At 38.3% G+C, this 17,078-nt stretch overlaps 2 protein-coding genes across 6 annotated transcripts in view; one reads left to right on the plus strand and one right to left on the minus strand.

The window, feature by feature from the left end:
* Nucleotides 1–16,650, plus strand: part of LOC137324585 (serine/threonine-protein kinase VRK1-like) — an 87,869-nt gene extending 71,219 nt beyond the window's left edge. For 3 of the 4 annotated variants that reach the window (XM_067989035.1, XM_067989036.1, XM_067989037.1), the window contains exons 12-13: nucleotides 13,143–13,229; nucleotides 15,337–16,650. In XM_067989035.1, coding sequence (XP_067845136.1) covers nucleotides 13,143–13,229; nucleotides 15,337–15,621 — 372 coding nt within the window. In that variant the 3' untranslated portion in view covers nucleotides 15,622–16,650. The remainder of the gene's footprint in view (nucleotides 1–13,142; nucleotides 13,230–15,336) is intronic. The other variant, XM_067989038.1, reaches the window with a different exon arrangement.
* fancl (FA complementation group L) overlaps nucleotides 15,759–17,078 on the minus strand; it is a 77,738-nt gene continuing 76,418 nt past the window's right edge. For both annotated transcript variants that reach the window (XM_067989040.1, XM_067989039.1), the window contains one exon: nucleotides 15,759–16,105. In XM_067989040.1, coding sequence (XP_067845141.1) covers nucleotides 16,070–16,105 — 36 coding nt within the window. In that variant the 3' untranslated portion in view covers nucleotides 15,759–16,069. The remainder of the gene's footprint in view (nucleotides 16,106–17,078) is intronic.

A 17,078-nucleotide genomic window follows, 5' to 3' on the forward strand; every position in this document is an offset into this window, starting at 1 on the left:
GATTTTGTTGAGTTTTGTAGTTGTTTTAACTCTGTACATATATTTTACATCTCGTCATAAATTAGCTCATTGGAAGACAAACCTTGGCTTGCAGCCATTGCAGCTTTCAATTAACAGGAAATATGTATCTGAAAAACTGCATTATTGACATCTTAGCCCCAACGTGGTAATTATTTAATTTAATTAACACAGAAATAATCTATTTAGAGGGGACATACATGGATGGCTAAAAAGTACAAGTATGCAATTTTGCATGATCTTTTGAGAAATAATATACTAAATCATGTAGCTGTTAGGTTTATTGTTGGAGCTGATCTGTTTTCTAGGCAGATAACAAAGCAGGACATTTGGTAGAATTACACTATAAGGCAGATCTTCCAACTGTTTGGATTGATTTTATTGTTTGTGAAACTTTGTCATCAAGTTGCAGGGCTTGTTTCGTATGTGCTAAGACTAGTATTAAACTGGACCTAGTTTATCACAGACCCAATAATTATATCTATGATTTCGACATTCTCCATTGCAACAAAGTCCTTTTTGTCCATCATCTCTGAAATAGGCATCATTAATTGTAGTACCCCTAAAAATAAAATCTAAAAATGGATACTGGGTGGTGTAGTGAGTTTGAATGTTATCTTTTTGCCTCTGGGTTCAGAAACAGTCCAGGCTAATGGAATGATCTTCTATCCCCACTACTGTAAAGGTCTTCAGGAACTAAGTTTGGGCAATATCAATCCATATCCAAGAGGATACAGTCAACAAAGTTGCCTGCAATTTGGCACAATGGGCAATCTCACTCAGAGTCTTATGTGTGAACTGGAAAGTAGTGTAGTTGCCAGAGCTGTTCTGTGGTTTATTTCAAAGCAGATTATTGTGTAGAATAAGGGGAGTTTTGCTGTGCATTTGGCATATGCTGCAGCTGACCTAAGGATGCTTGTTATTGACACTGGGTGCAAAAGCAGGAAAGTGTTCCATTTCCCAAAAATACTATCCCTCATCTTAATGAGAATGAAAATTTACCAACACACATGGAGATAAATTTTCATCTTTAGTGCTCCTGGCAGAGTTATGTGCACTGGTAGCATTGGAGATGAAAACCTGTCCTCTTTTTTCCTATTCAGGAAGAATGTTCAAGCTATTTATTTGAACTGTCACTAAGGTGTCAGCCGTGGCTCAGTGGTAGCGTTCTCACCTTGGAGTCAGAAGAGAGGGTTGTCGGTTCCAGCCCCACTCCGGAGACTTGAGAATAAAATCTAGGTTAACACTCCAGTGAAGTACTGACTGAGTGCTGCACGGTTGGAGATGCGTCTTTCAGATGAGATGTTAAACCGAGGCCCCATCTGCCCCTCAGTTGGACGTCAAAGGTCCCACGGCACTATTTTGAGGAAAAGCAGGGGAGTTCTCCACAGTATCCTGGCCAATATTTATCCCTCAACCAACAGCACTAAAACAGATTATCTGGTCATTATCACATTGTTGCTTGTGGGACCTTGCTGTGCGCAAATTGGCTGCTGCGTTTCCCACATTACAGCAGTGAGTACACTTCAAAAGTACTTCATTGGCTGTAAAGCGCTATGGGACGTCCTCAGGTCGTGTAAAGTGCTATTTAAATGCAAGCTTTTAGTTTAAGCTATAAGATCACTGAACAATTACATTATGTTGAGTAAAACTACTTGTGTTATATTTGTGAGTTTTTGAAGACTAGGGTAATGTCTGTAGCTTTTCTTTCTAGAGATGATGACCTAATTGTGGGGAAGGATGTCTCAATAGTTTACTACATACCAACCAGAATATGATTTTTGTATTGAGAACAACCAAAAGTTGTGGGGCTTAGTTTTATTATCTTCGGTAAATTTGATTATTTAAAAATAGACAGAATAGTCACAACAATCCTCTAGTATAACCGGATCCTTGCTGCTGAAGAAAAAGGTTAATACTACTGACTAGACATGAAAGACTAAAGTGAGAAACTTCCAGCATATGATACCCGTAGCTTTGGTCAGGTTGGCAGAAATATAAAAAGTGACTCAAACAATATTTTATTAATTTTACCATCTAGATTCGAGGGATATATTGCTGTGTTTGTGCCAAATTGAGTGAAATAAAATCTTACTAATGTTCAACAAATATATGTAAACACAACAGATAGGAGTTTTGATATCTAGTCTTAGAGGTTTTGAAGGGTAGTATGATTGGAGACAGGAATTTTGTAACTCAGAAAAGGAAAATAGAAGACACTGCCAGCAATTTGAATGCATGTCATCAATATTGAATTGTCTATGATTTGATGTCAGCAGTGGTAATGGATTTTGATCTTGGGCATCAGTTGTTGATATCATCATGTTTGCTGTAAAATAGATACTTTCATTTATATAGCACTTCACTGCTTTGAAATGTCGCAAAGTGCTTTACACAAATTACGTTTTGGAGTGCAATGACTATTGTAATATAGGAAAATGCATCAACTATTCTCAGTTCACAGACAGCAATGAGATAAATGATATTCACAAAGTAAATGCAACAAATGTATGCAGAGGTGAAGAGGAGTGAAATATCAGGCACACCAAGGCTATTTTAATATACTCAAAATAGTCAAATGTGATCAGAGGGGTTGAATATTTGCCTTGAAATAAAGAATCACTTTTTAAAATCTTTTTCTTGCCAATCTTCTCCTCTCCTAACCTTTCCTGATTCCATAGGTGAATACCAGTACTTTGTCCATTGACATTATCTATGTATGAGTCTTGGCAGTGAGTTTTGGCAGTCTTTTTAACTTTGATGACATTATAGTTAAGTTCAATCCTGCCTTAACCTGACATTCTCACACGTTCATTTCCATTGAGGATCACTGGATAGTGATCAGGTGCAGGAACCGAGGCTAATTTCCCCTCCCCTAATCTGAGGACAATGAGGCACTCTGCCTCCCTGATCAACTATGTTAGCATAAAGGCAGTAGTGAGAAAGGATCTGAGAAAATCAGGATGGGTGGAGCTAAGAAATAACAAGGGGCAGAAAACACATGTAGGAGTAGTTTATAGGCCCTTTTAATAGTGTTGGACAGAGTATAAATCAGGAGATTAGAGGAGCATATAACAAGAATAATGCAATAATTGTGGGAGACTTTAATCTTCATATGGACTGAGCAAACCAAATTGTCAAAAGTAGTTTGGAAACAAATTCATGGAATGCATTCGAGACAGTTTAAGAACAATATGGCAAGGAACCAATTAGGGAATAGGCTATTTTAGATCTAGTATTGTGTAATGAGACAGGGTAAATTAGTAATCTTATAGTTAAGGATCCTCTGGGAAAGAGTGATCATAATATGATAGAATTTCATATTGCATTTGAGAGTGATAGTTAAATCCAAAACTAGGGTCTTAAATTTAAACAAAGCAAATTATGTAGGTATGAGGGGTGAATTAGCTAAGGTAGATTTGGAAATTAGATCAAAAGATTACGATAGATAAGCAATGGTGAACATTTAAATAAATAATTCATCATTCTCACCTAATATACATTCCCTTGAGGAATAAAAACTCCATGGGAAAAGTGATCCAACCATGGCTAACTAGAGAAGTTAAGGATAGTATTAGATTAAAAGACATGCTTACAATGTTGCCAAAAAAGAGTAGTAAGCCTGAGGATTGGGAGGGTTTTAGAAATCAGCAAAGGATGACCAAGAAATTGAATTGAGGGAGAAAATTGAATGAGAGTAAACTAGCAAGAAACATGAAAACAGATTGTAAGAGCTTCTACAAGTATGTAAAAAGGAAGAGATTAGCAAAGGTAAACGTGGGTCCCTTAGAGGCAACGACAAGAGAAATTATAATGGAAAATAAGGAAATGGCAGAGACGTTAAACAAATATTTTGTATCTGTCTTCACGGTAGAAGATGCAAAAAAATACCAGAAATAGTGGGGAACCAAGGGTCTAATGAGAGTGAGGAACTTAAAGTAATTTAATATTAGTAAAGAAAAAGTACTGGAGCAATTAATGGGACTAAAAGCTGGCAAATCCCCTGGACCTGATTGTTTCCATGCTAGGGTTTTAAAAGAGGTGGATGCATTGGTTGTGATCTTCCCAAATTCCCTAGATTCTAGAACGGTCCCTGTGGATTATTCAAGAAAGGAGAGAGAGAGAAAACAGGGAACTACAGGCCAGTTAGCTTGACATCAGTAGTAGGGAAAATGCTAGAATCTATTATTAAGGACGTAGTAAAAGGGCACTTAGAAGATCATATGATTAGGCAGAGTCAACATTGTTTTATGAAAGAGGGAACCAGTGGATGTAGTATATTTGGATTTTCAAAAGGTATTCGATAAGGTGCCACACAAGATGTTGCACAAGATTAGGGCTCATGGGATTGGGGGCAATATATTAGCATGGATTGAAGATTGGTTAACAGACAGAAAATTGAGAGTAGGCATAAACAGGTCATTTTCAGGTTGGCAAGTTGTAACTAGTGGGGTGCCACAAGGATCAGTGCTTGGGCCTCAGCTGTTTACGATATATATCAATGACTTAGATGACGGGACCGAGTGTAATGTATCCAAGTTTGCTGATGATACAAAGAGAAAGCAAGCTGTGAGGAGGATACAAAGAGGCTACAAAGGTATAGACAGGTTAAGTGAGTGGGCGAGAAAGTGGCAGATGGACTATAATGTGGGGAAATGTGAAATTAGCCACTTTGGTAGGAAGAATAGAAAAGCAGAATATTTTTTAAAAGGTGAGAGACTAAGAAATATTGGTATTCAGAGGGATTTGGGTGTCACTGTTATAAATCACAAAGTTAACATGCAGGTACTGCAAGCAATTAGGAAGGCAAATGGTATGTTAGCCTTTATTGCAAGGGGTTGGAGTATAAGGGTAAGGAGGTCCTACTGCCATTATATAGGGTTCTGGTGAGACCACACCTGGAATACTGTGTGCAGTTTTGGTCTCCTTACCTAAGTAAGGCTATACTTGCCTTAGAAGGGGGTGCAATGAAGGTTCTCTAGATTGATTCCTGGGATGAGAGGATTGTCCTATGAGGAGATTGAATAGGAGGCCTATATTCTCTGGAATTTAGAAGAATGAGAGGTGATCTAATTGAAATGTATAAAATTCCAAGAGGGCTTGACAGTATAGATGCTGAAAGGTTGTTTCCCCTGGCTGGAGAATCTAGAACATGGGGTCATGGTCTCAAGATAAGAGGTCGGCCATTTAAGACTGAGAAGAGGAGAAATTTCATCACTCGGAGGGTTGTGAATCTTTGGACTTCTTTACCCCAGAGGGATGTGGCTGCTCAGTTTTTGTGTATATTCAAGTTTCAGATCAATAGATTTTTGGACACTAAAGGAATCAAGGGATATGGGAAAGGGCAGGAAAGTGGAGTTGAGGTAGATCTTATTGAATGGCGGAGCAGGCTCGAGGGGCCGTATGGCTTTCTCCGGCTCCTATTTCTTTTTTTTTTATCATAGACCACTCATGAAACATGGGACCTGCTTGGTCTCTTTGGCTCAGCTAGTAACTGGATAAAGGAGCCAAAGAATTATTATTAGTGGCAGTACACTGGTTTTAACAACTAGAATTACTGTGCAATTGGTATTGAAGTTGTGGTGGTGCTTTTTATTATTTTTAATGTGAAGTCTACACAAAGTATATTGTCCCATCTTAAATTTTGGTAGTTTCTTTGTTTATTTAAATTGGTTAACACAAAATTGCCAGTAGTACACTATTTAACACTAAAATCAGGTGTTTATAATACTTGCCTACTTCTGCACTCAATAACTTTAACTTACATCTGTAAATAGGATGCACTGTACAGAAAAGCAAGAGGTGGACAGGACTCTTATGATCCAATAAATTGAATGTAGTGTTAAATAGGTGGAATAAATTCTTGAAGTCCCATGAATTTCCCCAGTTCAAATTGAATTTTACTTTTTTAAAAATGTTATCTGCCATTAAAATATAACAGATGCTTACTGTTACAGAGGTACCTGATAACTAAATAGTATATTCAGTGATTTATTGGTACTGAAGGTGGACAATATTAAAATATGATAGTCAGGTTCAATAAGCTTTAATGGATTGAATGAGTACAGCTATGTAGAAGTTATTAATAGTGGAAGCAACCTGATTTACTTCTCTTTGGAATTGCGAAGACCAAGAGCCCCTGAACTGTGCCCCCTCGTTTACGATGTTTTACATAAAAGCTGGAGCTGAAACTCCAGACGGCTTTGAAGTAGCTTAACTAGCTGAGTGCAAACCCTCAAAGGTGTACATTGCCTGCACCTGACCTCGGCTCATTGGTGTCTCTGTGGTCATTATCTATTTGGAAGGGTGCCACCTAGAATCCACAGAGTCTGCTATTTATCAACATTTTCCATGTATGATGTTTGACTGTCTATGAAAGTGAGTTTGAATCAAGGATGATTATGGTCGTGGACATTTTTTAAACAATGAGTTGCTTTTCTACAGTAGGTTGGAAATGGTGGTTTGCTTTGTGTGTATGTTATTTAAAAAGGGTGATAGTGTCATGGCAGTGATTTCGCTTAGAAAACCTTGTGTCATGCATATGGAGTTCACTGTCTGGAATTTTAACCCTTCACAAGCACCAGAGACAGAAAATTAAGTTCTTTATGCTAGGACAGAATTTTAACCATGAACAGGTTATTATATGGAACTATTATTCAGGTTTTCCTTTTGCAGAATGACAGCAAATTCCACTTACCTTCCAGTTAACGGGTAAGTTGCTGGGAGAATGCAGATGGCTGAGTATCTGTATGTCAATGGGCAATTGTGAGATGGATTTGTCTGTGACAGAATGAGAAATACAAGCGTGTCTGCGTGTAACTGAGAAGGTGGTTTATAATAAACAGGAAAAGAGGCATTGACCTAGAAATTGTTTCCTGCAGCGCCCATTTTTCAGGTCCCAATACGGCGGGCAGGAAGCGTACGGATACTTCCGTCCAGAAGTGCGCCGCCCACCATATTGTGCAAGGACAAAAAATGAGTCCTTTAGCCACGCCAGATGCAGGCATTCAGCCCTTTGTATATGCAAATACGTGCCTGTTTGAGGCCTTCTCTCCAAGACTGGTTTGCCTTCAGGGAGGCCAGGCCTTGGGACTGCATGATAGGCCCAGCTAAGGCAGCAAGTAACCTGAATGTGGAGCCAGGAGGAGCAGGGGTGCTTAGCCTGACCCCACATTAAAAGGAACCGATTGCCACCGCTCCTGATCCCCACCAATGCCTCAGCATTCCCGGTCCCAACTCGCACCCGCCCATCACCCCACCCCAAACAGTCCCCAGACCCGACCATGATCCCGGCCCCACTTACCTGAGGGCCGCTGCAACGCCCAATATCTCACTCTTCACCGGCAGGCTCTTCTCGCCTACTCCATTAAAATGAGGCCCAAGGCCCAATATCGGGAGAGCCTGAGACCTCACTAGTCAGGGGCAGGGGGCACCATTGACTAATGTACAGGGATTTTAACCAAATTTAGTGAAAAGTGGCCGTGGGAGGTTTTTTTTTTAAATGTTACATTACTTTGAGTTGTTTCAAATGGATCACAAAATGGACATGAGTCTTACGGAATGTCAGTTAGATTCGCATTGGTTGCTAGGTTTATAATTAGCTGCATGTTCAGAAAAGATGATGATAATTAAGTAGAACACCAAAAGTAATGCTGATTAGTAGAGGTTAAGTGTCAGTAATATATGTCAGAGCAAAAAAAAATACAGGAATGGCTATCAGAGAAGATGCATTTAATTATTGACTAACGCATATTGCTATTAATTTAGGCATGACTATTGTATGAAAATATAAATTTTAAAAGATTAGCTTAGATATCAGTGCAACGTGAACTCGCCGTTATTTTTCCAGCCAGATTTAGCTCATTGTCTTTTCCAATTGCTTGTGCCTGTATTTCATCATTTAGGTGGCCAATTAAAAATTTTCACCATATTGTATCATGATCAGCAAGTGAGCTCCCACCCAGATTTTGTAACTCATCTTGTAACGTTATGCTTCCAATATAGCACTGCTGTAAAACAATTTATAATTATCAAGAAAATACTTTTGGTCTAAATTAAGAGTGAGCAATATAAGCTTTTACATTTACTGTTTTGGGTGATAATTTCCAGATAATGCCTGGATCATGCGTTACCTACAGCTAAGTAAATAACCTGATCTCAGACCTTTTTCCTTCTGAGTTTTCTTCCCCTGTGGTGCGCTCTCCAAAACAGCAGCATGGCTAACATCAGCAACTCGACAGTGGTATGGACCCAACTTGCATCCCTACTGCTGTCGTACTGTGCCAGCCTTTTGTTGGGGCAGTAGAGAAAGAGGTGGAAAATGGATCAGATGTAATGTTTCAATCAAGGATATACAGGCTATTTGAAAAATAAAATGAAGTTTTTAAAAAGTATCAGCTGCTACAAAGATGAATTTGCTTGTGGATAAAATTTGATATTGTTAGCATCTGTGAGTGGGTCAGTTCATGAAACTTGAGATATAAAATAATGAATAGATATTGTTCAACATAAGAGATTGACATTTTTTATTTTTGTGTAGTTTTGAGTTAAGCTAGGAACGGTACATTTTTAACTTAACTAGTAGATTTGCTGTGGTAGTTATAGGAGGTTATCCTATTGGTTGGGTGGGGTGTACATATTCACTGAAAGAATTTATAAAGAGATTTGCTAAAGAGATATACAAAGACAGTGATCATGTCATGACATTTTTTCTAGCACAATTGCTTATCTGGGGGTTGTAGAGTGGCACTAACGGCTTCAGCTAACTCCCTCCAATGTGCCATGAGATGTTCTCTTCCCCTGTGTGCCAAAAGGCCTTGCCTGTCATGCCCTCATTGCTTTCAAAAGGAGCTCCATCCCGGCATCGGTGAAGTTTTCAGCTCCTCTCCTATGCTATAACTGCTGCCACTTCCTCTTTAAGCTCCTTCAAGCTTTTAATTCCTGTAGCAGCACATCAGTTTCTGACCCCGTGGACTAAGGTGGTCAATGATAGACGGATCTCCAGCGAAAGTCCACCATAAACGTATGCTATTGAGCTGATCCTGGGAAATTTGCTAGGGTCAGTAGTGTGGCCTTGGACAGGTGGAAATGCATGTCCACTGCACTTCTGGCAGAACAAAATGGTAGCAAATCTAGGCCACTGCCTCCATTAATTTCAGTTCCTGTAAAGTTTTTGTACATTCCAAAATTCTTTGTCACACTTATACGCAAACGTTTTTTTTTAAAAATGACACTTGAAATGTCGTGATGAGGATTGCAGACTAGACATACAGGCAGGAGTTTCCACTCCTGTCTGATTTTGTGTGGATACAGGACCTGCGTTGGTGGGGGTGGGATTTTCCCACCAGAAGTCAACATTAAAAACACCCCGTCATATATTGGGCAGATGTAAAGTGGGCAGTAATGATGGAATGTCAGCAACCAATGTCACGTTTTCCATCACTACCATCATGGCAACATTGGAGGAAAAGAATTACAGCCTGCTCTTGGCACCCAGTGCTACTATAAGAGCATTTACATTTTAAATGCTCCCTAATGGAGTGCAGTTTATCGTGGGGTAATGGATTGCACTCTTGCCCCAAGAATTTTAATTTCTCTTCCTTGTAAATTAGCCGCCCTCTTCATCTGCCCCCCAGACAACCTGCCCACCCTGCTGTGGCTGAGGCCTCCAGCAGCCATTTTCTGGCACAGACAGGAGTTCACCAGCATCAGCGGCTGCCAAGTCAACTGGGCACAAAGCCCAGTGTACCAACTTCATGCTGAGTTTCCACTTAAGCACAAAATCCTGGCTACCGTTTTTATATTTTGGATAGAATTATAGATCATTTCTGTGGAAAATCCCAGCACGGCCTATAAACTGTGTTACTAATGTCCTCTTTACAGTGGCAAGTCTGAACTGAATCCATTTTTTTTAAAAGTTGATTCTTTACCAGTTTGTGACTACAACATTTGGGATTTGGAATAAAATCTTTAAAACAAAATAGCAACCTTTCTAAATAAAGACAAGTACAATAACCACGCTGATCGGAGAAAATAATGTTAGAAAAGCTAACGAGATAAGAGAGGTTGGGCCAGATTTTGCCGTGAAAATAACAGTGAGGCTAATGGTGCTCGCCTTTGTGTAAATGGTACACAATTTCAGGCGAGAAGCAAATGCGTGGTTAAATGCCAATATCTAAAAGTTGCTGTCCGAGTTGCACCGCTCTGCCATTAGCTTTGCGAAGACGCCATTTCACTGTCTGCCTCACCTTTGACATGCATTGAATGTCATGAAGTTGCTGTATTTGCGCAGTAGATACGAAATAAACTTGCCCCAGAAAGTGAAATTTTGTCATTTCAAAAAGTACTCTTTACAATGTGATAATTGTTAATTAGTGCCAATTAACCCTTGAATAGTTAATTTTCAGTGTCAAGTGTGGAGTCTCATTCCTTTAGGTATTAATTGTTGGAGATTTTAAAAATGTCATTTTAAAATTAATTTTTTTAAACTCTGTCTTCTCTCAATCCATCTTTCTCCATTTCTGTACCTGATTTGACATTGAATTCACTCACTAATTTATACTTCCTTCTCAGTCCTTCCACTGTTTATTTCTCAATTTGATTGGTTAGAGATACAGTTCCTTGGTCTGTTTCCCTCGCTGTGTCATTTGCAGAACGTGAGAGCTGGTAATTAGTGGGCAAAAATGTTTTGAGCTGAAGGGTACAAGTCTAACTGACATCGTTAGATGCCCTGCTACAGCAAAATCTGGCCCATTATTACTGTATGTACGTTCTTAATCAGTCAGTGCACTTCAAACAGTAAGTGTAAAGTACTTTTGTGATTTTAACATGTAAGGTATTGTATAAATGCAAGTATTATTATAATCAAAAGAATTCATGGAACAGTAAAGTGTTTGTACAGAGATGCCAGACAAGAAATATGGAATACAGGAAAGAAATAATGAAACTGCATAATCAGGATCTAGCATCTGCACAAGAAAACTGATATTTACAGTTAAAGTAACTGGGCTGGCAGTTGTGTTCAGTTATGGCTTTTGGTCTTATTCGATTAAGAAGCTCCTTGATGGTGGGGGAAGCCACTCAAACCCTGCCAATAGCTGAGAATCTCTATTGCCCTGCACAACATTCTAGAAGGGGGAACCATATTAAGACATTTGACTTGAGCCAGAAAGCATACATTATCTTGTCCAAATGGGTTATTTTTCACATCATCTGGATCCAGATGGATCATGACAACAATATGGATCGCAGCTCTTTCCAGAAAACTGAGAGTCCAATGGGATGAAAATTAGGTGGGCGTAATGCTCTGCCAGATTACCACCCATGGGGTGAAGAAGAAAATTAAACTATTTCCAATCCCAATGAGTCATAACTACAGATTTAACCCAGTGCTTGTGATTAATAGCTAGTGTTTTGGGGCTGTACTGGCTCCCAATATTTTAACTTCAAACTCTGTTAAGGGAATTTATAATACTGTGAACAAATACGCCTGCAGAGTGATTAAAATCAGTCACATTTAAAGCACATCCCATGTTTGTTTGTTTTTTAAAAAAAGAGCAACTATTGCAAATAATTTATACATCAATGCTCAAGATGTTTTATTCCATGTATGAAAAGTTCACTTGTTAGTTATGCAAATATTGGTCATTTTACTTTACTTGAGGATAAATTGCCATCAACAGTTTTAAATCAGCGATTGTCTTCCATTAACTACTATTGTATGTAAACCCTGTTGATAAGTCTTATTCCCTTTCAACCTTTGTGGATTTAAAAACTGGACACAAACCTAGCTTGCATCAGTCTGAAAAATGACCATTCTATACAAGTTTCACTTAGTACATTACAGTACAACGAGAGTTACCAACCTTTGTCGTGAGCTTCATGTTTTTTGTACTTTGTTTTACTGCTAGCTGCAAGTGTCCTGTATTTTGTTTCAATCATCAGTTGGGACAAGTACTCTATCTAAAAAGGACCTTGCCCTATAGGAATAAAATTGTTTTTCATCATTTCCTGCTACATGGATTGACACTTCAGCGTTGTGGCTATTTCAGAGTTTATAGACACCCAACCATCCCAAGATGCCCATAATCCTGTAATCAGTTCTTCAGCCCTTTTTATTCAAGGACTCTGGTAAAAGTACAATCTATAGTTTCAGGATATAGTTGGTATAGGTCAGCAAAAGTTGTATTGTTGTGCCCATTGCAGTTTTTTTTTTAAGAAGAGAATTTATTTTTATTCAGCTGAAAAATCCTAGCAGCATTGGACTGGATCCAACCTAAGAGTGGATTGTGCTTACAACAGCTGAAAGCATAGGCTGTGAGCAGAGTTAGATCCAGACTTTAAAGGGCAAATTACAGTAAAAGGGTGACTGCATAGTCTTATTGGCACAGGCTACTGTTGGCTCCCACTTGAAACCTAAATTTAGAGGCCACAGGTCACTCGCCACTTTTCTATTTGGAGCTTTTTAAAAAGTAAAACAGAAAGGAAGTACCTTTTGTGCAAAGGATTGTCTCACTAAATTTATATTTTTTAAATTAAGAAAGGTTCAGCCACCCAGGAGTAGGACCTTCATGACGTAAGCCACACCATTGGTGGGAACGGGACAGTAAGTCAGTGCCCCGAAAATGGTGGGGTATATCAGTGTTTCCATTGGACAGGAGGTTTCAAAATCTCCTCTTAAAAAGGATTCCAAAGTAACATTCAAAAAAACAAGTTCTCCCAGTTACTTGGTTAACATTCTTCCCTCAACCAATACCACCAAAGCAGATTAGCTCTTCATTTACTTCATTGCTGTTCGTGGCTTTGTGAAAAAAAATAGGTGCTATGTTTGCCTACACAAGTCATTCATCGGCAAGTGCTTGAAGACATTTCTAAGAGCTGTTATGAGGCTCCAAGTAAACACAAGCCCTTGTCACCTGATTTTCACTAACTCACAGGGAGATGCTTGATGACTCCCTGCATAGCAGAGCTGATCAGGGGCTGAAACAACTGTAGGGAATCAAACATGCATCCTCTACGTCATATACCTCTAAGTTGATTTAAACATTAAAAACTGAAAATTAGTGTATACATTTGTAACTTTGCACTAAACCATAATTACATTTTACAACCTATGCTGTACATAGGACCCTGATCGCAATTTAGAACTCAACTTGGCAGAGAAAGCGCGGTGCACGTTCTGCACAGTTTCAGCTGGCAGTCCAGCCCAGCAGGTAAGTTATAATTCTGTTTTTTTTTAAAATGGGGCCAGGAGGGGCAGGAATGCTCCTTTGGGATCCACTAGAATATCAGCCTAGATTATTTTTATTTCACATTTCTAGCATCCACTGTATTTTGCTTTTTTTTAAGTCTAGATTATATATTGACTTGTACCCATAAGCTTCTGATGCAAAGGTGAGAATGCTACCAATTTCGTGAAGCTGGCTCAGATAGATATCCTCACTGAGCTGGTGTCACACTGTTGGTGGTCATTGTTTGCATTTGCCTGGGGCAGTCACTAAGTAGAATCTCTACAAGACCCATAGGGTGGAAAATGCTTTTGGCCTGATTTTGGGCCTAAAAGGGGCCCCAACTGGTCTGAAATTGGGACTTGGGCCTCTAACATTATTTGGGCGAGCTGGCATGCCTCCAAAGGCAGCTTGCCCATTTTAAAAACATGAATTTCGGGCCACTGGTCTCATTGACATCAGTCCGAAAGTAAAGCCCAGAAGGTGGAAGTATTTGAATTGGGGAGCACTCCTGCTCCACAGGAACTTTTTAAAACAAAACTTAGATACATCCACTGCAGAATCGCAGAGGGGGCCTAAAACAGGCGTAAGGAACCTAATGTCTGTTTTAGGCAACAGCCAGGGATGACTGAAAAATGGCTTGACCCAATGTCTTTCGGGCTCAGGTCATTGGTCCCCAAAATTGTCCCTCATTACGACGCAGTCCAATTTATACCTCAGCCTGGAAAGGCCTTCCAAAAAAGAGAAGAGTGTAACACATTGAAGGATAAATACTCCCACACAAAGGCCAGGAATTTCCTCAGATTTGCTCCCTTGCAGCTGTAATTTTTTTGGAAGCCCGATGTAAACCTCATTAATGCTCGAAAACGTGGTTCATGCCGTACTTCTGACAGCGGAGCAGGAAAACTCCAAGGACATTCCCAGCCATAACGTTGTCTGATCCATCTATTTGGATAAACAAACTAATCTAAATGTAATTCCAGGATTGTCTCTTAAAAGTTGGTGTGCTATGTACGGGTTACAATGAAATGTGCTCCATGTCATGTTGATTAATCTGTATTCCTGGGAAGTGACTTAAAGGGTTTCTAATTATAAAAGCTTGTTTTAATTAGAGTATATTTAATATCCAGTTTCACCACCATCTTCTCCAAGGTGGCATTACTAATTGAATGTCTTTGTGGCTAAGCCTGGGAACTCAAATGCTGGTAGTTGCAAAACCATTATCAACAGCTATTGAAAGTAATGTTGGACATAACTAAAAATAAAAAGCAAAATACTGCAGATGCTGGAAATCTGAAATAAAAATTTAGTTCAAGATGTTCTCCTGTAATTGGGCTGTTATTGGAGTAACTAACTTATTTTTCAACAAAAAGGTCAGTGTCATGAATTGCAAAGTATTTGACACAAAGTGATTGTTTGACAGGGAATTTGTTCTTCTGTGCCTTTCATTATGGCATAATGGTCTGCTTTATTGACACTGAACTTAATTCAGCTTTGTCAACATCCTCAAAGATGAAGAAAGCACCTTCTGAACTCACTTAAATAAACATCTAGTGCTTCAGAAACATAGGCTTCATTCCATAATTCACTAAGACTCTTGTTTTTAATGTCCTTATAATGTGATTCCTCTAAACTATGCTTTTGTTTTCTTTATAAAAGGTTAGCACAAACATCTTAAAGTTTTTTTTCCCCCTGTTAGGGAATCTGTTTACACATTTCAATTATTCATTACAATGTGGATTTCAGTTTTGAAGTACATTTTTGGTAATATAGTGACACTGGGTATTTAAAGTTAAAGCTTTCTAGTTGGTGTAAAGCTAGAGTAGTGTGTCCAACACATTAGGCATTAGTTTGGGAATTTATTTCAAAACTTGTTTTTTGTGAAAACTCACTTCATGCAGGACTGCAATGTTTTCAAACCATTTAACATGCAATGAAAAAAGTTACATTAATGATTGTATCAGTTGTTGACATTAGAAAAATATAATGAACATAGTTGTGCTCTTGGGCTGCCATCATTTTCAATGAAAGAGCTAATATAGGATATTTTCAAATTACTTTGATGTGTACGATAAGCTTCTCTCTCTTACAGGCAGCTGTAACAAGACCAAAAACAAGACAAACTCTCTTTGAACAAAAACAGCTAAATGAGAAAAGTAACACTTTGAGTAACGTTGAACATCCACCACCATTAAGGTTCAGAGAAAGGAAACCAGCAGTCACAATGACTGTCCAAAACACAGCAAGACTAATTGGTCCAACTGAATCTACAATAGTGCCTCAGGATCAAATCCGAATAAAATCAGACATTTTCCGTTATGGTGCTGCAGTTCTTGTCCTGATAACATTAATTATTCTTGTGCTATTGTTTTTTTAAGTACTGTACAATTTATCACAGATCTCACTGTTTCCATACACTAACATGTTGAACTTGCAGAAAGTTTACTGCCTCTTTCATAAAACTCTTCAGTTAACATTCATTCTAGCATCATTAAGGACTTCAAACGATTATACTTTGGGCTATTAGATTTATTCTGTCACCATAAACTAATTCAGTTTTTATTACATGGGTCTTTGGAATTTTTACAGGGATTGCATTCACGGCTGTACCCTTTTTTCCCCTTGACAGTGGCCAATCAGCGGCCGTAATGATGGTATTTATCAAATCAAGGCTGTCAAAACAATCAGATTTACTGCCAGGTTAACCTGCTTACAATTAGGGATAGAGTAATAGGTTAGTTAAACTGTACATAGGTTGCTAACTTCATAGAAATTAGACATTTTATTTACAAATATCCAGAGCAAGAATCTTCACTCTTCAGTGCTTAGGATTTCTTGATAGTCATCTTAACTGTAATAGGCTGAAGAGAGGAGAGAAAAAAAAAATTGAGAATGGAAGAGACTTTCTCCATTGCACTATTAACACTGAAAATTATTTCACATTGTTTTAAAATAGACTGCTGATTAAGTATGTCAAATTAATTAATTTATTTTGTAAATTAATGAGAACTCAATAAAACAAGTCCTTGAGATAATGCCAAAACTATTTCAATCTTGCTCATATTAAATTGGTAGATTGTTAATTTTTGAAACAAGGAACCTAAAACTTGAATTGCATTCTGTATATTTGCCTATAGCTTGACAAAAAACATACAGCATACTACAGTCTCAATACTCTTGTATCCAATTAAATCCCAAACAGGAAATAAGTCTAAGTGTGCATAAGTGAAGAAATGTACAGACAAATGATCTTAAACTTCTTTCCAAGAATGTGTCAGACATGTAAAAAGCAGTCACTCTATTGCTGGCAAATGATGAAAATGGTTGCTCCTTTGTTAATTACAATGTCACAATTTTGTATTATGCAGATATAAACCATTTGACCAAAGTTTGGATCACATGACAATGGAGATGCCAATTGTACTTCACTTCTTTGGTTTTTGAAAAAACACTAGTTATAAAATAATTCTGCAGTTATAACAAACCAAGATGTAATAGCAATACGATTTAACTTGGGCCTAAGAATCCAAGACACAGCATCATGATTGGTTACTTTGCTTACCTTGTTCATTTTAAAAAAAAAATCCAATTAATATTTTAATTGGTTGTATTAGTGCTGCAGTTCAAAGCCATGAAAATAGAGTCAGAATTTCAGCAGAGGAAAAAAAGACCATTTAGCCCATAGTATGTTTTCTTCACAAATCAGCTGGTCGAATCCAACTGTCCTGCTCAGTCATCATACCCCTTTAATATTCAGCAACTAATTCTCTTAAAAGAATGTATGGCTCCTTAGAAAGTGAGAGTCGACATGCATTTAAAATTCAGACTAAAAAA

This window comes from Heptranchias perlo, chromosome 8 (assembly GCF_035084215.1).
Source record: "Heptranchias perlo isolate sHepPer1 chromosome 8, sHepPer1.hap1, whole genome shotgun sequence".
Taxonomy (NCBI): Eukaryota; Metazoa; Chordata; class Chondrichthyes; order Hexanchiformes; family Hexanchidae; genus Heptranchias; species Heptranchias perlo.